This window comes from Canis aureus, chromosome 25 (genome assembly GCF_053574225.1).
Source record: "Canis aureus isolate CA01 chromosome 25, VMU_Caureus_v.1.0, whole genome shotgun sequence".
Lineage (NCBI taxonomy): Eukaryota > Metazoa > Chordata > Mammalia > Carnivora > Canidae > Canis > Canis aureus.
Window position 1 is genome coordinate 42,817,354 of NC_135635.1, and position 21,885 is coordinate 42,839,238.

General features: G+C 52.6%; 1 protein-coding gene across 4 annotated transcripts in view; it reads right to left on the reverse strand.

The window, feature by feature from the left end:
• Positions 1-3,167: 3,167 nt before the first annotated feature.
• TEAD4 (TEA domain transcription factor 4) overlaps positions 3,168-21,885 on the reverse strand; it is a 64,005-nt gene continuing 45,287 nt past the window's right edge. For 3 of the 4 annotated variants that reach the window (XM_077871441.1, XM_077871440.1, XM_077871443.1), the window contains 5 exons: positions 19,538-19,677; positions 18,268-18,441; positions 9,474-9,614; positions 8,380-8,532; positions 3,168-8,255 (listed from right to left, as the gene is read on the reverse strand). In XM_077871441.1, coding sequence (XP_077727567.1) covers positions 8,142-8,255; positions 8,380-8,532; positions 9,474-9,614; positions 18,268-18,441; positions 19,538-19,677 — 722 coding nt within the window. In that variant the 3' untranslated portion in view covers positions 3,168-8,141. The remainder of the gene's footprint in view (positions 8,256-8,379; positions 8,533-9,473; positions 9,615-18,267; positions 18,442-19,537; positions 19,678-21,885) is intronic. The other variant, XM_077871442.1, reaches the window with a different exon arrangement.

Here is a 21,885-nt window from a genome sequence, read left to right on the forward strand (position 1 = left end):
TTTACCATGGGTAACTCCATTCCTAAGGTCACCTCATGGCCCAAAATGGTTGTAGGAGATCCAGCCATTACATGACAATCCAGTCAACTGAAAAGAAGAGGTAAGGAGAGCATGCCTCCTCCATTTTAGGACATTTCTGGAAATTGTAGCTCTCCTTACCATTGGCCATCCTAGTCACAGCCACATTTAGCTGGGAGACTAGGATATAGGGTATTTATTCTGAGTGGCCTTGTGCACAGCTAGGACTCAAGAAGAAGGGGAAGCTAGGGAGTCTCAACCACAAATGGTCATTCTTCCATCTTCTTTTTAATCTGCCAGTAGCAGTTCAGTTCTTTCCTTCACTACTGAGAAGAAAACCAGAAAATGCCCTTCTGGTTTTCCTCCTCTTCTCTGCTACCCTTGAATGTTGGAATGACTCAGGCAGTCCTTCTTTCTTCGTCCATACTCTCCTCCTAGGTGATCTCATCTCGTCTCAAGGACCTAAATGCCAATCCAGCTCCCAGGAAATTGTAAATCCAGTCCTGGCCTCACTCCCTAATTCCAGAATCATACAGGTAGCTGCTACTTGCCATCTCCACGTGGATGTCTAACGGGTGTCTCCGCCTCTACTCCTCTCCAAGTCTCTTCCATCACCCTAAATGGCACCCGTGACTTCAGCCAGGAAATTTAGTGTTGATCTTAGTTCCCCACTTTTCCCATACTCCATATACCCACACCATCAGGAAGTCTTAGTGACTCTCTTCAAAATACATCTCAAGGTCCACTTTTTTCACGTCCAAAGCACCATCATATCTCCTCTAGATCTCCACAGGAACCTCCTAATGAGCCCTCCCTGCTTCCCCACCTGCCTCCTAGTACCGATCCTCACATGACAGAGTGAGATTTTAAATAAGCAAATCAGGACAAAGTTGATGATTCAACACATGCATCTATTTTGTTCCCTCGGAGACTCTTCTAAGATGGCCATAAACGTATCTTATAAGGTGTATATCCTCCCCAGTGAGAAACCAGAGGGACCCTTCCCACAGAATCTGACCAGATGAGAAACACCCTATGGAGCAATCCACTTCTGAACACGGGAGCTGAGGGAGGGCCACAGAGCCCAGCCCTGCTTGGACACCCCCAGAGGCTCTCAGTGCCCCTCTGAAGACAATACAGACAGCCAAGGGTTGCTGGCTTTCAAGGGAAGACTCCACTGCGGCATCAAAGACCAAAGGCACCAAGAGAAAGACAGCCGGGAGGAAGCACATTAGGTTGGGACTTCTCCAAAGGCACAGCTATCCTCCGGGAAACCAGTGAAGACACGGACAGGAGATGCTCCAGCACGCTGCGGTCCATCTGGCCACCGGAACACGTTCAGTCCTTTCCCAACCTCGGCACCCTCAAAATAGAGGGGTTCCTTTCCCAGGTCTTCACGTGGCTGGCTCCTTGTGTCCCCTTGGGGAGGTCTCCGATGCCCACCGGCTCCAAAGAAGCCTCTTCTCCAGAGAAGCAAAGTTCTCCCGGAGAGGGCGAGATAGGGAGCCATAGATGGGGCCTGTGCCCCAGCCCTCGGCGCGGGGTGACGCCGGGAAGCCACTGTGCACAGCCTGCAGCAGGGACCATGGCCGCATGCCACCCACATTCAATTTAGACTCTGAAACTTGAATTGCAGATTTTTTTTCTGGTCCAGCATTAAAAATTGTAAAAGCCATTCTTAGTTTTTGAGCTACCCAAACACAGGTGGCAGGCCGGATACGGCCAAGCCCTGTTCTGATACATCATCCTGTTTTATTTTCATCAAAGCATGGACCACTTCCTGCTGTTGTTTACCTTTTCTTGTTGCTTATTTCTTATGGCCAAGATATAATGGCTTATTTCTTATGTACCCCCTGCTAGCATGGGGGTTCTCTGGGAGCAAAGCCCCTTGCCATCTCCCTGGTGGCCTCACACCTGGAATGGTGCTTGGCACATTGCATGTGCTCTGATGCATCTGCCAGAAGGACTGCTGAGCACACGGGGACCCCACGCCTCTATGCGCCTGGGAGGACCCTCCCTGGGGACATGCTGCTCCCAGCCCTGCCCTTCCCTCTCCTTTCTCGTTTCACACTCCTGTTCCCCTTCCTTCCTTTCCTCAGTCCCAAGCTGTAAGCCTGCCTATGAGGCCCCAGGCTACTACCCAAGGTCCTGAGAGCTAGGAGACACTAACCCTAAGGCTGCCTGTCCCCTGCGCTGGCAGAGCCAAGGATGAGAGAGCTGTGGTGAGCCGCTGGGCCCTGCCAGCAAGCCCAGGCCTCTGGGTTGTGAGGGGTGGAGCTTCGGGATTACCCCATCTCAGGACGGCCAGCACAGGCGCTCTAACTTTTCAGTGTGATGTCACAGGGCTTGTGGAGACACAGAAGGAGCTGTCTCTCACCGGGGTCCAGAGAAAAGGGTTCCTTGGGAGAAGTCTGGTCCTCAACATGGAGACAGAACTACCAGACTCTGAACACTGGTGCCCACATTCCTTTAAGCTCGCCCAACTCCCTGCTTGAACACATGCACCAGCTACTGTACTCAGGTGACCCGGTTCCCTGGGGAGGAAAGAATGTGCCAACAAGCGGGCAAGTATTGCCACGCCCCGGGTGTGGTGCTGCTCCCTGTGAATTAATGAAGTGGCACTTGGCTTTATCCATCCCGCTGTTGTGATTTCGGTTAGCAAGCCAGTCCTGTGGGTCTGCCCGCCCTTGGGGCAAGAGCTAGGATCACATTCCTAACATGCTGAGCTAGGAACCCAATCCCACCGGGCCCCGCCTGAACCTCTCATTTTGACCACTCTTCAAATCCAGTGGACTTTGTATCCTCTTGTTTACTAAGCACCTGATGGTGTGCGTCTACCATTGCAGTGCTCACAGAAGCGGCGCCAGGACATCCTCACTCAGGCGGTGGCAAGAACTTTATGTGACTCAGATGGCAGAAGCTTGAACTCTACCCCACGTATGTGGGTACCTCCGAGGGCTTTCTGTTTTCTCGGGAGGGACAGGGCCGGCCGGGGGCAGCTCACGTGGGATCTGCATCCCTGCTCCCACTGACATGCTTGGGTTCATGCTGCCTCTGTGGCTCTAATCTGCTGCTGCTGCTGTTTCCAAGCTCTATTCACAGAGGAGACTCTCTCACTTTCATGAAAAGAAACCACTCGCACAAAGGGCTTTGTGTAGGTAGCAGACTTTACTGAAGATTTGAGGAGACAAAGGGGGGTTACATAGCAAAAATACAAAAAACTTAAAGTTGAATATTAGACATCCATGAGCTTAAAAATAAAAAGACCTTTAGCCATTTCCACCAATCGGGCTTCAGCCTTCTATAGAGGTTCTGGACCACCTCTCCCATCCTCTCTCAGGAAGTAAACAAATCCAATTCCCAGACAGCGTCTTATTCAGAGTGACTTAGCCCACCAAGTCTGTTCTGTGCTCCCTTTCGAGACCCTTCCCTGGGGCCTCTCTCCCCTCGTAGGCCACAAAGCTATTTTCCTGGTTAAGAACACTTCCTTCCCCATTTCTGAAACCTGAGGATGAAGGTCTAAGCATTTGTCTTTGTGCAGACAGTTCCCACTAAACTAAGGCCTGAGGCTTCCTTGTGGGCTCTAGGAGGCATGAGCCTTTTTGTTTTGTTTTGTTTTGTTTTCTATAAAAATACGTATGTGTATGTGTGTGTGTGTGTGTGTCTTTCTGCCTTAGGGGTGGAAAGAACAGAGCCGGGGAGATTCTAATACACCTAAGTTATTACCATTCACTGAGTGCTCACCGTGAGCTAGGTACACTTCTTCCAATAGCAACCTAAAGTCAAAGCCATTTTATTTCCATTTCCCAAGTAGGGTTATGAAGGTCTGGGAGAGTAAGCTATCTGCACAGGATCCCATAACTTAGCAGCAGCCAATTCGGCCCTAGGTCTGCCTGGCTCTAGGGTTTAAGTTCTCAAGAACAACTTATATACAGATTTAAGTCTTTGGGGGAAAGCTTCTGGTTTTTCTTTCTGGAGCTGATATAGCAGATAAGTAAGAAGGGGTCAGACACAGTGACCACTGGGTATAACTGCCCCTGAGCTAAAAAAAACCCATTGCGGCTCTCTCATCCCTGCTCTGTGCCAGTTCCGCCCAGGTGAGCAGTACTGAACTGATACAGGCCTGCACCAGGCCCAGCGCTGTGGGCCAGCAGGAGCTCCCTGTTGCCCCCGCCCCTATTTCTATGAGCTGCTGGCCCTCCTACCTCCAGCCCCGTCACACTCTGCCCACGGTCCCCTGGAGCCTATGGCTAGGGAGAGAGAGCAGGCGATGGCCAAGGCACACAGTCTATGAGCGGCCTGAGCCATGGCCACCCCTTGATCCTCACTCCCCTGGCTTCAGTCCTGAAAGGGCAGAGTTGGTACCTACACACACATGCACACACACACACACACACACACATACCCTCAAGTCCTGTGTGGGTTTTTCTCCTTAGGAAGATCATCCCACTCTATGGACGTTCACTGGGGGCCCCGGAGGCAGCCTGCTGTCACATCCCCATCTCAGCAACACCGCCCCCCTCCCCCAGCTCTAGATGGTCAGGAGGGCAAAGGGCTCCACCCAGGCGAGCTCAGGGCCCTTACCTCCCAGGCCTAGACGCCATGGATCACACTGCCTTGCCATGGATCACACTGCCTTGTACCCGTGCACTCCTTCAGCAAACGTTTACTAAGCACCTGCTGTGTTCCAAATGTGCTTAGTTAACAGAAAGGAACAGACCAAGGAAGCTACAGTCTCCACCCACAGGCATTGAATCTAGGAGGACAGAGAGACTCAGGAGCAGACAACTGCACATGCTTCTCTGTGGGACCCAGCAGCCCCAGTGCTGATTTCTAAAGAAAACCAAAGATTAAAGATCAAAGAGACCCTCAGTTCAAACACTTCCAGGACCTCCCTTCACATAGAGTAAAATCCAAAGTCCTTGCCAAGCAACGAGTGTTGGGCAGTGGAGGAAGCTGAGCTGTCCCCCATAGCCCCAACCCCAGGTCTGGACAGCTGGCCTAGGCAGGATCTAGCCCCTGCTGCCCCCGTACCTCATGCAGCTCTCACTCTCTGCACTGGCCCTGCACCCATACCTCCCTGCCTCTTCTCGCAATGCCTTCCCCCACCTCCCCTGGGCCCCCAAGGCTTCCCCTGTGACTCTCAACTTGCGTACCCCTCTCTGCTCTGAAAGCACTTGTAACAGTCTGCATGTCCTGTTACTTGCTCACTTTGTTTTCTTCCTCAATGAAACGGAAGCTCCCCAAGGACCTTGTCTGTCTTGGTCAGAGACACATTCCCTGGGCCCGCCCCACACAACATGGAAGTTAAGGAAGCATCTGTCAGCTGGATGAATACACACATTAATACTCTAAGCAAGCCAGTTCACTCCTCTGCGCTCCACCTTCTGTTCTTTCAAATGGAGATGGCACAGCACCCACTGGGTGAAGATCAGGAGAGGTGACAGAGGTACCTGTGTTCTGGGTCAGGGTGGCAGGCTCCTGCCACACAGGGCAGGTATGACTGACCCTTCCCCATGAGAGAGGTGACTCCACATTGACCCTTAAAGAATGAGTAACAGTTCTCCAGTGGGAGACAAAGGAAGGGCATAACTGGCCAGGGGAACATGCAGAGCCAAAGCTGAAAGGGAGGGATGGGCACCTGATCCAGAGGGCGTAGGGGAGTGCTGGACAAGCCTGTGAGACAGGTGGGGCACGTCAGGGCTCCCACTGGCCCCAGTGGCCCCATCTGCACTATGCCAGGGGCAGAGGCATCTCTTTCAGCAATCCCCATGGCTGACTGGTCTGGAACTTAGGGCTAGAAGTACATGACTTTCCATGAGGCTACTGAGGTCAGTCTATAGAGAGAGGGGAAAACACACAGCAAAGAGTGGGTCCCCACACCTGCACTGACTCCTTCCCATCCATAATGCAAAAGATCATCTCCTTAGCTCGTGCATTTGTGCCATGGTCAAGAGGCTGCTCACACATCCTTCTTGAGTATTTGCCTGAAGGTTCACAGTCAAACTGGAAGGGGAGGCAGCATGAGGTCTCCTTATCCAAAAATCCCGAGGGGAGAGGGCGAGGGTTGTGACAGTCGCTGCCCGTGGACATGTGAGCACATGCAGTCTGCTCAGGGCCTCAGGGACCCCACGCCCCACCTCCATAGCACATCTTTTGATGAGAGCCGGGCCCCACATGTAGTGAAGTTATGCAACTTGCCACGAGATCTAGCAGCAGTCCAGAGGCATTTAAAGTTGCTTTTTGACGAGAAGAGGACACTGGCTGTTGGCTTTTTTTCCCCATCTGGGACGCTGCCCAGCCTTTGTAAATACCCACCCTCTAAGGGGCAGCCCCTCTCAATCACAACCTTTTCCCTGGATCCTCCATACCCTGCTCTCTCCCACCTCTGAACTCCAGTTTCTGTGAGGATCAACCAACTCCATTTAGGAACTATCCAATCTGACTTTTTAGACTGTAAGCTCCTATTAAAAATAATGTATATTTATCGAACATGTTTACATGCTCAGCACTATTTGAGGCACTCTACATATACGAGGTAGGTACTCTTATTATACCCATTTTACAGATGGGGAAACTGAGGCACAGTGAAATTAAGTAACTTGCCCCAAGGCCACAAAGCTAGTCAGTGGCCAAGCGCCAGGATTTCAATCCTAGCTGTCTGACTCAAGCCCTTGATCCTAACCACCATTCCATAACACCTCCTAGATGCTGTCTTACTCACTTTTGTATTCCTGTATAATATCTCCCTGAGTGCTGCGCACAAAGTAAACACCTATAGGTTGAATCCTGGGTCCCTTCTGCTCCAGATTTCCAGAATTATGGTTCCCATTACAGGGTGATACGAGAGGGCCACAAGATGCAGCAAAGAGCTAGACCCAGGCCTCCCTGATGAAGCGGAGGGTTAAACTACTTGTAATCACATTTATTCAGTGCATCTTGCACCAGGCACTTTACAGACATTAGCTCTCTTTCTCACTGGGGGCTTCTAAGGGAGGTGCTGTTGCCTTCCCCTTTACAGAGAGCAAAAGACACCAGGCCTCAGACTGGTGGAGAAATCTGCCGGAGGTCAGACAGCTAGGAATACCAGGCCTGAAGCCAGGACCACCAACACCCTAGCCCATACAGCTCTCCAAGGAGGTAAACCAGGGAGCCCTTAGCTGGTTCCTGTGAGGCTTGGGGTGGGTTCCACAGCCCTCCTTCATCCACAGGGCACACAGAAACTACTATTGTCTGGGGAGGGAGTGGACAGCCTGGGCTAGCCCCGATGCAGTCACCACCCAGCAGGCATCCTGGCTGGGAGGCAGCCTGAGGAAGGACTCGCAGAACTTCAGAACTGTGTGGTCTTAGAGACCACTGGTCCACTGCAGACCTCTGACCCACTTTCTTGGCCTTCACTCCCCCTTCTCACAAAGGATGCTGCGTAACACCAGCCTCACCACCTAAACCTCCTCCCTGTCTCAGGCTCCTGTGATGTGGAACCAATCCTCCCCAGCAGTCAGTGTGGCTCCGGGATCCATTCCCACTGGGGATGGACGAAAACTATTCAGAGAGCTCTGGCCATGTCCTCTTTCAAATTTCCCAACAACTGTCACCTCCATAGCTAAAACTCAACCCCTGAGCGCACTGAGCCTCCCTGTCAGCTGTTCTGAGGCAGGGGCAACACAGGTAGCCAGGACACTGTGCACAAGTACCCACAGGTACACACCTGGACACGCACAGAACAGAGAGCCCACAGGCCTATCCTGCAGCCTCCCAGCATGGCCAGCAGCACAGTTCAGGGCTCGAGTGGTGACAGAGGAACCATCCCATCCGAAGCTTCAGCATCTGGCACCATTCCTGGCTGAGTCCACTGGGGATCTCTGGGGCTGCTTCTGGCCTGCTTCCCAGTCTGCCCCCCTCCTTCTCCCAGTCCCTCCCGAGGCTCAGACAGCCAGATCAGGTCCTCTGAAAATACATACCATCTTGGGTTTATTTGGGGTTGGGCACTGCAGGTTGTTGCTGGATAGGAAGAGTCATGACCTCCCAGCTCTCCTGGCATTTCAGGGGCTGCCCCTGCAGATTCCCTCCCCATGTCCCTGCACACACGACGTCTCTTCCCCCCTCCCTGCTCCCTGAGTCTCTTATTCTTTCACCAGCCGGTAGATATGGTGCTGAGCCCCGTGCTCACTGGCTGACACCTCAAAGACATATGCAATGCACAGCAATGTCTCCTGTGTGTCTCTGTTGGTGACCACCTGCAGGTGAAGGAAAAGGCAAGAGTTAAAGCCCCAAACAAGGGCACGTCATTTGCTCGACCCATCGATCCCTTCTGGCCCCACAACTGCAAAGCCCCTGTCCCCACGACACACACACACACACCTGCAGGATGGTGAAGTTCTCCAGCACGCTGTTCATCATGTACTTCTCGGGCAGGTGCTTCAGCTTATGGATGAAATTGATCATGTACTCGCAGAGTGGGGACCGATGAATGCGGTATGAGTAGTGGCCATTCTCATAGCGGGCATACTCTGTCTGCAGGACCCAGGGGGCAGCGGGGGCTTAGAATCTCTTCTGACCACTTCCAGCCCAGGCCCAACTCTATGGGGAAGTTCCATGACCCACTCACTCTCAAGCAGGAATAAAAGGCAGGAGGCCTAAGGCCCCTGAGAAAAGAGCCTCCCTTCTAGGTCAGTGACAGGCACACCAGGTAGAGGAGGAGGGAGCTTGAAGATATAGGCATAGTGGCACTAGGCAAGATGGCACAGAGCAGTGACTCAGACCTGGCTGCACACTCACATGTGCTAACATGCACGAGTACACGTAAGCAGGTAACATCTGAACCAGGCTGCTGGGCCACCTCAACGTCCATTTCCTGAATGCCAATATTATACTCAAGAGGTTACAACTACACTGTGTGTGAAGCCCTAATTATCTCAGAATGAACATTTAATTGAAAATAACTGGAAAGGGGCACCTGGGTGGCTCAGCCGGTTAAGTATCTGCCTTTGGCTCAGATCATGATCCTAGGATCCTGGGATTGAACCTCACACAGGGCTCCCTGCTCAGTGGGGAGCCTGCTTCTCCCTCTTCCATTGCTCCTCCCCCTCCATTTGTGCTGTTTCTCCCTCTCTCAAATAAATAAATAAAATCTAAAAAATAATGATAATAATAACCTGAAGAGTGTTTTACTATTGCTGCGGGAGCAGGTTTCAGGTACCAATGTGATTCTAAAGTCGCCAGCAAGCTGCAGGTGCAGCCGGGGCTGGGAAGCCCTGGGATGAGCCCTGTTTCTTCCCTGGTACCTGCCCCACATCTAGTGGTGTTTGAGATGAGGTGGGTAACCAGTAATTGCCAGACTCGTGAGGGGACTCACTGACTCAGACAAATCTGGAGAAAGAGGTGGGGACAAGGATGAAGGCCAGTGAGAATCGACGGAGGGCCTGGTTGAACAAGCGCGCAGGGTGGGCTCCTACCTCCACCTTCTCTACCACCTGCTTGCCGAAAGAGCAGACCTTGGTGGAACAAGTGATTATCATGTTCTCCGGACTCTCGTACTGGCTGGACACCCCATAGAAGGAGCTGCCTTCATCCTCGATGTTGGTGTTGAGGTCTGCCTGGAGGAAGACACGGGGAAGACAAACAGTGGACAGGTGAGTCAGCAGGGGCCACAGTCCAGGTTCTAGGCCCAGGAAGACATCATAAGGGCCTAAAAAGAACATGGAGAGTAGGATCTTGGAAAGTGTCCTCCTTCCTCCACATCTAGGCCTGGCATGAAGTCAGGCTGTATTGCCTCAATAATGGAAAAAGAGAACACTGGCACCTACATTAGTCTCAGGCCTCTGCTACCCGTTCAGGCACCAATATAACCAGCAGGTGGGCCCCCAATGGGGGCCTTCTGGACTTCAAGTTTTAAGAGTCAAAGGCTTTGCTCTTGTCAAAGTACAAACGTCTGAATCTATATCAGTCATTTCTATTTTAGTATGAAGTTGTTAGCTCCTTTCCAGAGTCAATTTTGATGGTGAAGTCAGTGTGGGAACAGAAAGCCGAATGGGAGACTGGCAGAGGGGTAGGAGGGGATGCTGGGACTCTGCTAGGTCTCATCCTCCGGTTCAGCTGGTGACTGGACCCTGCCAATGCTCTTTTGGAAATGGCCCTGGGGGCTGGCCTCTCACCCATCTCTAAGGCGGCTCAAGCCACCCTTGACCTTTTTACATGCCTGCCTCAGCCTCCAGACTCATGCCCCTTACCAAAGCCAGTCTTCTTCCCTTTGGTTCATTCTCTAACTTCTCTGAGTTCTCTTCACAAGACAAGTCTGACTGCATCATTCCATGGTTAAAACCCTCTCACCGAGCCCCTTGCCATGAGAGAACATGACTCTCACTCCCCAGCCTGACTAGTGAGCCCCTCGTCTTCTACATACACCGAGTCATCCCACCTGAGCCAGAGGTGCTAACAGAGCAACTTAGAACTCGGAGCAAACACACCGATTTAAAAAGGCTGAGTCTGAGGGTGCAGCCTCTCCTCCCACCAACAGAACTAGCCTGAAATCACTGCCAAACTGGCCCCAGAGTGCAGCCCTACCGATGCAGCAGAAGCTCTAGATGCTGTTAAAATGAGGGTCTCCCCAGAGCCCTGGGAAGGTTCTGGCACCATTCAGAGCCAGGCACCAGGCAGTTCTGTTACTGGCCATTAGGGGATGCTCAGTCATCAGGTTTCTCTCCTTTCCAGAAAAAGGTTTTCCAAGAGCAAGAACATTCTCTAGACTGGTGGGGGGTGGTAAATGTCTTACAGCACAATAAAAATATTATGTAGCCACAAAAAATGGTGAGAAGGACCTATATTTATTATTACGAATGGACTACAATTGTTGAGTGGGGAAAAAAAAAGGCAGGTTATGGAACAGAATGAGGATGTGTTACTTTTATGAGAAAAAGAAAATGGGCTGCTTTCATGTCGTATAGAATGGCATACATTTAGCATACCCTGTGATGGTTTTAATGAGACCTCTAGGAAGACAGGAGAACAAGCAATTACAGCTATGTTCACATCAAGGTTCAGCCTCTGGAATAAACAGCAGTGCTGTACACACCCCGCATCCCACCCGGGGCTGGCTCGGTCCTCAGGTGGGCTGGGAATTAAGGGCAGTTGGGACTTACACAATTATGTATAAGGCGAACTGGGACCAAAATCCAGCTCTCCGTCTCCTATTTTCCCTGCTAAGTCACATGCTTCTCCTAAGGAGAACAAGTTTGCCAAATTTCTTTAAAAAGGAGCAGTTCGCTCCAACTATGCAGCTAGAAGCACGGGGCAGAAGCGTGAGAAAGAGCTGGCAGGGTGCCTGGGCGCCTGGGAAGGGCAGGCATCTGAACGCAGGAGGGCGGGTACTGACCAGGCAGCAACGCCAGAGCATAGAATGATGCCTCTTGGACTTCAGCTACTGGTGGGCCCTCTTGATTCTGGTGTACTTGTGCACCACCCACCACAGGCCCTATGCTGCCCCTCCCGGTTTCTCCGAAATCCGCTCAGTCCTTAACTCCATGCTCAGCAATGTTACCTGTGAAGTCAGTCAGGGATTCTACCTTTTTCTGATGTACGTGATAATAACTGCGTAACTATTACAGAAGAAGTCTGTATTCATATGTCACCTAAAAGAACGCTGTGCACCAGCATTGGCCCAGTCCCTCCCAGGTTCTTCCCAGCACACAAAGGTCACAGCTGCTCGCACCCCCGCAGCGCCCTGGACATGCCAGGATCGGTTCCGGGTGGCCTCGGCCCCTCCCAGACGGTAAATACCCTGCCAGGAAGGACTAAGCTGCCCCAGGGCCTGGGCCACTCCTGGGGAGAGGTGGGCCTGTAATGAAAGCTGTGCGTGGCCTCGGTGGCACGGAGTGAGGAGAGAGGTGAGCCCTGCATCACCCCTCCACCCACCCCACCAACCTGCCAGCACCCCCCACACAGCCTCCCCCTACCCCCACAGGTCCTGGTTATAGCTCTCACTCACCTGGCCCTTCCATCCCGCAGTCACCCACTTACCCTGCCCCAGCCCAGCACGGCCAAGAGGAGTAGGGCCCAAAGAGGCTGAGACATTGTCTCTGCTATTAAGGAACTCAGAACTTGTGCGACAGCAAGTAGGGTAAATGTGATGGTGTTTGAGTGGCACAGAGAGATAGAGACAAAAGAGATAAGGAGGTAGTGGGAGAGAGATAAACATCCCGCAAATGGCCATCCGACATCTGCCCAGGGACCTGCCCTGTGGTTACACTGCACAGAGCTGGAAGACACAGCCAGTGACACGGACAAGCCACGGCCAGTACTTCTTCTTGTCCTCTGTGCTCCGTCTTCCTGACTACCCTGCCAGTCCTCTCCTGCAGCCACACTTCAGATACTTCCTGGGCACCCCTGCAGCCCCCTCACTAATAGGCTTGGCTTCTCTTTCTCAACCTCAGAGGAAGGCTGCACCCCCCTGCTCGCCCTCCTGCCCTCTGAATGCCCCCACACTCCCCTCCCTCTACCCTATTCATAGCCGTGGTGCGGGTGGGCAGCCCAGGCAGGGCCTAGGACAGGTGTAGGGGATTGGGTGACAGACAGATGAGCCGAGACAGCCAGCCGCAGCCCAGGAGCGGGGGCTGGAGGGGCTCAGATCCATTGTCATGTGCTGGTATGTGCCTGGGAGAAATGTCAGGGCCTGAAGGGAGCAGCAGGCTGGGATGGGGGCCGGTCTGGGGGCACTCTCTTCCCTCCAAGGCCTCAGCTCACCCTCTGCCCAGAACTTTCAGTTTGCAGACTGGTGTTAACAGCCATCAGTGATCCAAGAGCTCCCTCTCCCCTGTCCACAGACAGAGATGGCCCCGGCTGGTCCCACATGTTGTGGGGAAGGAAGGAGCAACTTCAGTTCCTCAGTCCCTTCCCCAGACCCTGTATGTCACATGCAACAGAGCACGGCCTCACAACTCGACCCCTCCTGCACCCTGAGGCCAGTTCCTGCTGGAAATGATCTGTCCTGGCAGCCATGAGCCTAGGAACCACAACCGCCATCCCAAAGAAAGAACAGTAACTTTCGGGGTGGGGGGTGGGGGGAAGGCAGCTAAGAGGACAAAGTCCTCCTCCCACTCTAAGAGGGCCCTGGTCAACTCCCTAGCATGCACAACCTGGGCTGAGCCGAGAATACTGCTGGCTGGAGAAGAAAGGAAGGCTTCAGGGGAGGTGGCTCTGTTTCCTTGTCTGCACAGCTCTCCTTTCTAACTGTGTGTGGCCCGCCTCATAAGAGTTGTTGGCAGGAGAGGGAGTGGCCACACCAGGGTGCAGGAGAAGAGGGTTCCAGATGGCAGGAACACCAGAGCTGGCTATGAGGACCCCATGGCTGACCAAAACTCTCATGCTTAGCAAACAGGAGCATTTCTTTTTCCCCCATCACAGATTTGTACTTCCTGGTGCCTTAACCCTCCCCACACAGGAGGGACCAGATGACTGCCAAGGAGCCCTGGCCACTGACATGCCCCCATCTCTGATTTCACCCATCCTTGCCCTGACCAAGTGTCTGGTCTTCAGAGATGACCTGGCTCTAGGGGCTCAAGCAAGGGGCAGGGGCACATGACGGTCCTCAGAGACACAGTCCCCTGCAGGCCCTCAAGAACAAAACCGCAGATTGTTCAGACAGAGACAAGGGCCTAGAGAAGCTGAGCTTTGCTCAGGTCACAGGTCTCGAGCGGCAGAGCAGAGATGAGAGCTTCTCCACCCCAGCTGGAGCCCATTGCTGCCCTCCTGGCCTCCCCTGACACACCAGGAGGGCCCCCCTTGCAGTCCACCACACTTCCCTGTATCTGTATACTGGTTGCTGCTCCAGGACCCTGAGACCTGCTCCAGATTCTCCCACAAGGAATGTGAGTTCCTAGAAGACAAGGGCCAGCTGAGTCCACACAGGAGGGCCACGTGCATAGCCCATGAGCAAACGTAGAGGCCACATGGGGAACCCACCTGGTCAAGTTCCCCAGCACCAACTGTCTCCTCCCTTCCCTTCTGCCATCAATCCTTACTTCCAACCTCCCCGAAAACATCAAGAGGAAGGAGGGGATGTGGACCACAAGCAAAATTGGAGAGGAACATTCTAATTACCTTTCCCTACCTGCGCACTCTCACCTCCTCACTTTCTGGAAGGGAACTCTGGGTTCTAGAAAACCCAAGAAGCCCAACTGTCCAACTCTACATTGGATGCACAGTTGAGTCTGCAATCCCCACACTGCCACCACCTGCTATTCCTCAGGGTCTTCCGGGTCCTTTCTTAGGCGACCCAGAGCCTTCTCCAACAGGAGCAGGGGGAGCACGGGACCCTGCATGAAGGGTACCCCTGGCACTCTGTAAGGTCAGCCAGTTCAGTGTCACAGTTCCAAGTGCACACCCTAGAGACACACTGAGTGTAAATCCTCGTGTTGCCACTAGGAACTGGGTGACCCTCAAGTGATTTCACTCTGTGCTCAGTTTCCCCTCTACTGAACGAGGCTGTCCACAGAAACTGCCTTTAGGGTTGTAGCAAGCATGAAACGTGCTGATACATGCAGCGATGAACAGTGCCTGGCGTAACCTTCCACCAACTACCCTGACCTAGGTCACAACACTTATATCACAAGGACAACCAAAGGAAAAAGAGGTGCATCCTGGCTCGCGTGTCTCAAAGTCAGGCCCACACTACCTCCATGCCTCAGTTCCCCCACTTTGTGAAATAGTAGGCCTAGGATGGTCCTCATCTGGAGGGTGACTAGAACACAGAATATTATTAGAAACTAAAAGAAGCCAAGAGCTGGTGAAAAAGGCCCCAGATTTGCCATCTCCCCCCACTGGCCAAAGATGCTGTTTCCACAAATGCCTCCAGCCAACCAGGCCTTCCTTCTGACCCAAAATTACAATCCAGGGTAGCTGAGCCAGAGCTGAGAAAGAGTCATCATCTCCCAAAGCTCCTTCTTCCAAGTCAAGGCTAAGCCTGGACTGGCTTGGGGATCTAAAGGAAGGAGCACTCAAGAGCGGATGCAGGCTTCCCCCAAGAGAGGCCAGGAGCCTCCCTGGATGCACAGCAGGAAAGAGGAATCAGCACAGCTGGACGGGCAGGAGTGGTGCTGACAGCCACCCAAGGCAAAGCCTCTTAGTTCCTGTTCCCAGGTCCAGGGCTGATAGAGAGAAAAGAGGGGAAGTGAAGGGGGTTACACCCCTCCTAAAGAAAGGGAGAAAGATGTCCTGCTGCACACATCACCCCCTACAGCCGGCCTCTCTGGCTGAGGTCCCAAAGAGACCTGACCTATACTAGTACAGCCTGCTCCTCACCTCCAGGCTGGGCAGTTGATTTATCCAGCCCAGGACAACCCTGGCCACATCTTGCCCTATTCAAAAACCTTCAGTGAGGGACACCTAGGTGGCTCAGTGTTTGAGCGTCTGCTTTTGGCTCAGGGTGTGGTCCCAGAGTCCCAGCATCGAGTCCCACATCAGGCACCCCACAGGGAGCCTGCTTCTCCCTCTGCCTGTGTCTCTGCCTCTCTCTGTGTCTTTCATGAATAAATCAATTAAAAAAAAAAAACCTATCTCTCTCTGTGTCTGTTATGAATAAATAAATAAAATCTTAAAAAAAAAAAAAAAAAAAAAAAAAAAACCTCCAGAAGCCGCCATGACCTTGAGGACAGAAGCCCTGCACTGTGTATACAAACAGCTGGAGAGGAGACAGATCTCCAGTGATTTTAAGAAGCTGCTGGACCAGCCCTGGAGAGTCTACCTCCAGACTTACTTTACATGAAAGAAAAATAAACTATTTATGCCACTGTTGTACCGGGTTTTACATAATATGTACTCAGATACACTCAATCAACTCAGAAGAATTACAAGATAAAGTTAAGGAAATCTCTAAGAAAATGAGGTGGAAAATCAAGAAACTGTAAAAATCATAGAGGGTAAATCCAGGATATGGTTTCTTGGATAAGAATACAGAGCCAGGGGTACCGGGGTGGCTCAGCAGTTAAATAAACATCTACCTTTGGTTCAGGTCATGATCCTGGGGTCCAAGACTGAGTCCCACATCGGGCTCCCCACAGGGAGCCTGCTTCTCCCTCTGCCTATGTCTCTGCCTCTCTGTCTCTCATGAATAAATAAAATCTTAAAAAAACAAAAAAACAAAAAAAACAGAGCCAACAGAGAGAAAGAAATAATATAAGTAAATTTTCCCCAAGTTGAGAAACACTAATTTCACAATTCAAAGTGCCTGGCTTAAAAAAATCAGAAAGTAAAAACACACATATCCCAAAGCTCCTCTATCTGAAACTTAACATAAGAGATAGAAAGGAAATGCAAATTTTTCAGAGATAAAAAAACAAAATCTAGGGACACTTGGGTGGCTCAGCAATTGAGCATCTGCCTTCGGCTCAGGGTGTGATCCTGGGGTCTGGGATCAAGTCCCATGTCAGGCTTCCCTCAGGGAGCCTGCTTCTCCCTCTGCCTATGTCTCTGTCTCTATCTCTTTCTCTCTGTGTGGGTCTCTCATGAATAAATAAATGAATCTTAAAAAAAAAAAAAAACAACAACAACAACCAAACAAAAAAACCCCCAAGTGACATAACAAAGGATAGAGAATTAAAATGTAATCAGACTACTCGTGTTTGGAGCAACGCACTGAAGAATGATTCTTGAAAATCATCTCTGGGAAAATATTTGTGACCTAGATTCTATACCCAGTCTAACTATCAACCAAGCACAAAACAATAGGCATTCAACCAGGCAAAGACTTGAACATTTATCACACATTTTTCCTTAGGGAGGTACTAGAGAATGTTTTCCTGCAAGATAAGCAGGGACACCAGAGAGAAGTAGAGATCTAGAAAACCACAGATTCCATACAGGAGGAAGAGTAAATGCAGTGTCCAGGTGACATCCACACAGCAGGTTGAGAACAACCAGTTCAGACTGAAGCAGCACAGAGGCACCTGGGAGAAGAATCTCCAGGAGAGAGGGGGACCTGATGAATGATTTGCCTCTTAGTATTAATTCATTATTTAACTATTAATATTCATTGATTTAAAATAAGATAAAGTAAAAGAAAATATTACCTATTTTTCATCCTGGGTTGGATAAAACCCAGACTCTATGACGAGGAGTCCCTTCAGGATCGGAGTCCCTTTACCAGTTTTTTTTTTTTTTAATATTTTATTTATTTATTCATGAGAGACACACAGAGAGGCAGAGACACAGGCAGAGGGAGAAGCAGGCTCCACGCAGCGAGTCCGACGTGGGACTTGATCCCGGGTCTCCAGGATCACGCCCTGGGCCAAAGGCGGCGCTATACCACTGGGCCACTGGGGCTGCCCCAGTTTTACTTTCACACACCTGTGCCCATGCCTTTCCCCTCCGGAGCCCATGGTCCTTACACCTGTGCCAGGCTGTAGAGCCTTTCCCAGGCTCTGCTGGATGGATCTTGCCCATCCCTATAGGTCGAGTCCAATCCTATTCTGCTCCCACAACAAGCCTGCAGCACCTTAAAGCTCAGGAACTCCAAGTCGCAGTCCCAGTACTGCCTCTTCTGTGCTCTGAAAACTGATCAAAGGCTGTGTGTCAGAGGGATTTCCTGTATGTCCCCACTGCTGGTTTAGTGTGTAGTTGTCTGCCTCCCCACCCTGCACCCCTTTTCTGTGTGTACTGGGCCCCTGGAAGGTAAGCATGTACCTGCTCATCTTAGAGGAGGTGTTGCAAAAGCAGGGAGCTCTCTTCACACAGCACCTGTCCCAGGGTGAGGCAGGGAAGGCAGCAGAGGCTCAGGCTATAGGCTGAGCTGGGTGAGCTGGGTAGGTGTTTCTCTCGGGGTGAGCTATCCTAATCCTCCAGCCCACTTCTCCAAGCCCTGCCCAACCCAACAGCTGCCCTGCTCCACCCCTGAAATGAATTCAGGACTTGGAATTCAGAGTTCATGTTGGCTCTTCACCTACCCCTCCCTCAGAGTCCCCCGAGGTCTCTTCCCAGTATGACAGCCCCCTTGTGGCTGCACTTTTTGCCTGGACTCAGCTGCCATCACAACCTCTCAGAAAAGTACCTGATTCTGCACGCTCAGTCCTCCAGCACCACTGCCTCCTCCTGTATCAGCCTCCCACCACTGAGTGGCCAGTTTGCATTTGCGCCGCCCTTTGCCCCACCTTTCCAGGTTTCCACTCATGAAAAGGGCACCTGATGCCCACTCTTCCTCCTTTCTCCTCATTATCATCAATGTCCTAGAGATTGGAAGGAAGGGTTTATCAAAGGGCTTACCCAGAATTTCACCAGAAAAAAGGCATTGGAAGGTCCCCGTTCAAAGAGTTCCTTGAGTCCTCCCTTCTTCTCTGGGAATTTGTCATAGATCTGGCGGATGTCCACAGCTTCGAGGTAGGGGTCACTGTAGCTTGGGCTGGACTGGCCAATGTGCACGAACAGGTGCTTGTTGTACTGTGGAGAGAAGAGCTGGATTGAGGGACAGGTGCAAGGGAACAGGGCAGATGGAGAAGACCAGAACTCAGATCACAGCCATACGACCTGGAGCAAGGAATGACTTCACCTCTCCGGGCCTGTTTTCCCAACTGGAATAATGGAGACAGTAAAAGGACCCAATGTCAAGCAAAGTTAACAGGTATGGAACACCCAGGGTGGTGTGTGCACCTAATAGATACTCATTAAATGGTAGGTATTGGGGTCACTCTTAGTCCTGGCTGGGTCAGTGAATATCCGTAGGCAAGTCATTTTCTACCTTTGGGCCTCTCTTATCTCATCTGGGATGTCAGACCATTGACCTAGATAAGGTGTTTTCAAACTATGCTCCACCCCGCAGATGGGGGCTGGGCTACCTCTGGCTACAACCAAAGTAAGTCTACTTCTTTTGTTGTACGCACCAGGCTTCTGAGTAAGAGTCTGATTAATGGTTCCTCAGCTGAGAAAACAAGTTTGAAAACAGCAAAGTGAAATGGCCTATGAAGTCCCCCGGGCCCAGGCTCTTCTAGCATCTCCTCCTCTGACCTTTCCAGGTGACGCTGGTCATTCAGGACATGGGACACTGAAGGGGACAGGGTGGGGCGGGGCCCCGCTCTCAGCTGGCATCACAAGGATGTGGGTCAGACCCAGGAGGCTCCTCAGAGCCACAGGGGAAAGGATGGATCAGTGAGGGGGTGGTGGGCACTGGGTGGGAAGAATTCAGGTCAGGGAGGGAGCAGCAGAGGGAGAGGCCAAGAGAACTGGGATGGACAAAGAAACCTGGGGAGGGCTTTAGGGTGGAAGCATCACTGTGCCAGGGGAGGAGGGGAAGAGGAGAGGCTGCATGAGGAAAGAAGAGGGAGGGGTTGAAGAAGAAAAGGAAAGGGGAGGGAGGGCCAGAGGAAGGGAAGACTGGGAAGAGCAAGAGATCTAGGTGAAACCCAAAAGTGGAGGGGGGCAGAAGGCCAGGGCAGGAAGCCAGAAGCAGGTGGGAGAAGAGTTGGAGAAGACACAGGAGCAGGAGCCTCCAGAAACAGGAACAGGTAAGAGACCTGGCCAGACCCAGGCCAGGACCTACCGTATCAGGGTCCTGCTGCTGCTCCAGGAAGGCAGAGAACTCCAACATCCAGAGCTTGGAGCTGGCCACACTGCGGCCCTGCCACGGGGGTGCTGGGGGCGCTGAGGGCGACGGGGTGGGTCCTGCAGGAGACTCAAACCCTGCATACAGCAGGAGAGGCACATGGGGAGCGGTCCACATATGGCCTCCCTGCCAACAGCCTCTGCGAGGATCCCAGGCCCAGCAGTGAGACCCCAAGCTGGCGAGGGCATCTCCTGCCTCCCATAAATAGGCCTCCCAGCAGGGGCGGTGGAAGGGAGCGCTTGGCCTAGTACAAGCCAGTCCCCTCGGGCCCCTGGAAATAACTGCACTCAAGGGAAAATGGACACCGGGTGAGGGGCCAGGATGCCTGCTGGACTGAAGGCTTCCTGAGCAGCACTGCTAGGTTCTTATCGAGGAGCTTGGAGTCCAGTCAGAGATAACCAGACACAGAGACTGCTACAGTGATATAAGCCCTGTGAGCACAGGAAGTCTCCTGATCTGTTCACTGCTGTCCCTCCAGCCCCCAGAACAGTGCCTGGCTCAGAATGGACCCCACACACAGGCTCGCCAGGAAAGGAAGTAGTGACCATGGTAAGAATGGACTCGGGGTCGTCAGGGAAGGCTTCCCCCAGGAAGGCGATGCTTGAAGGAAGTAGCAAGTACAAGCAGGAGGCAAGGGGTGAAGACAGGAAAAGGGTGCTGGAAGCAGAGGACAAGGCAGAGGCAAAGGTAGGGGGGCTGTGAGAAGCTCGGCCATCTAGAAGCCAGGTGTTCAGGGGAGCTGCCGAGCAGGTGGGTCTGCAGCCGTGGCAGGAAACAAAGTGAAAGAGATGGGCCTGGAGCGGGCTGGGCTAAGCAGCATGAATTTGAGCCTGGGTGTTTGGGAATGACAGAGGACTGCTGGCAGAGCAGTGAAATGTTCAGACCTGCATTTCTGGAAGGTCCTACCCAATGTGAAGGAAGGAGCAAGCAGGGGAGAGGCTGTCAGAAGCACAGTCCTGGGGATGTCTTCCCAGAGGAAATATGAAGAAGGTGTGAATGAAAGCGGTGTCATGGAAGGAAGAGTAAGGGACGAGGAGGCACATGAGGGGAGCCAAACCCCAGGCCCTGGTGCCTGATGGGATGACAGCAGTGAGGCACAAGGCCAGAAGCCTGCAGGCCAGGAGAGGGAGGCTGGGGAACTCAGGAGCGTGATAGGAAGGAGACGGAGAAGAAACAGGGGGGCAGAGGACCATGCTGGACATAAAAGCCTGTGTTGAACACACCCGCTGAAGGACTCACTCACTGTCTAAGCACCGCTCACCCAGGAAGTGCCATGTGCCAGACACAACAGGACACATGGAAGACACTGACCAGCTAGTCACAGACACTGCCCCCTCAAGCCCAGCCCCTAGCAATGAAGAGTGTCAAGTGCTAGGTGGGGGTGCAGAGTGCTCAGGGCACCTGAACTGGGCAGGTGGAGATGCAGGGAAGCTTGCAGGAGAGGAAGCCCAAGCCATAGCCCTAAGGCAGGGCGGGGTGAGGCAGGGCGGGGTGAGGCAGGGCGGGGTGAGGCAGGGCGGGGTGATGCAGGGCAGGAGCAGGGAGAGGAAAGAAGCTGAGTGACCAAGGAGGGCCACGCAAGTCCTAAGACAGAGTTTAGATCATACCTAGAGGGCACCAGGGAGCCAGGAAAAGATTTTAAGCCCAGGAACCACAGGGTGCAACTGCTGCTTTATAAAGGTCACTGGGATGAGCCACAGGGTAGAGGGGAGGCAAGATAAAACAAGGAGGGGGCAGGTTAGGAGGCTGCTGCAATAATCCAGGCAAGAGTAGGAAGGCCTGAACAAGATGGAGGCCTGTGAGAGGCGGCCACAGACAGGAGGGTGGATTCCTGGGGACTGGGAGAAAGCAGCAACCAAGGCCTCAGGCAGGGGGGTGTGCTGCTCTGGGAAAAGGACAAGCCAGGCCAGTCGGCAGAGGCAAAGAGTCAGAAAAGTTAAGGTTAAGGGTGGTTAAGGGTGAAGACCCTGCAGAGAGGAAGGAGATGGGAGACCCTCATGAGAAAGACGCAAGGACAGGGCAGGTCACTGTGGGCCAGGACGGACTCCTGTGCTTGCCAAGCGGGCCCACCCACACTCCAGGCCTCCGCCAGGAGTGCTCCCTCTGCTCACAAGCAGCTCCATGCTAGAAAACCACGCTCTCCTTGGACCTCCTGTCTTGAAGGAGAGGATTATAGTGTCACCAAGAGGGAGGCCATCTCAGGAGTGGCACACGAGGGGCACCAGGTGGAACAGTCGCCCTGGGGCATAAGCCCCACCCTGTGAACCCCTGAAAGCCCTGAGCCC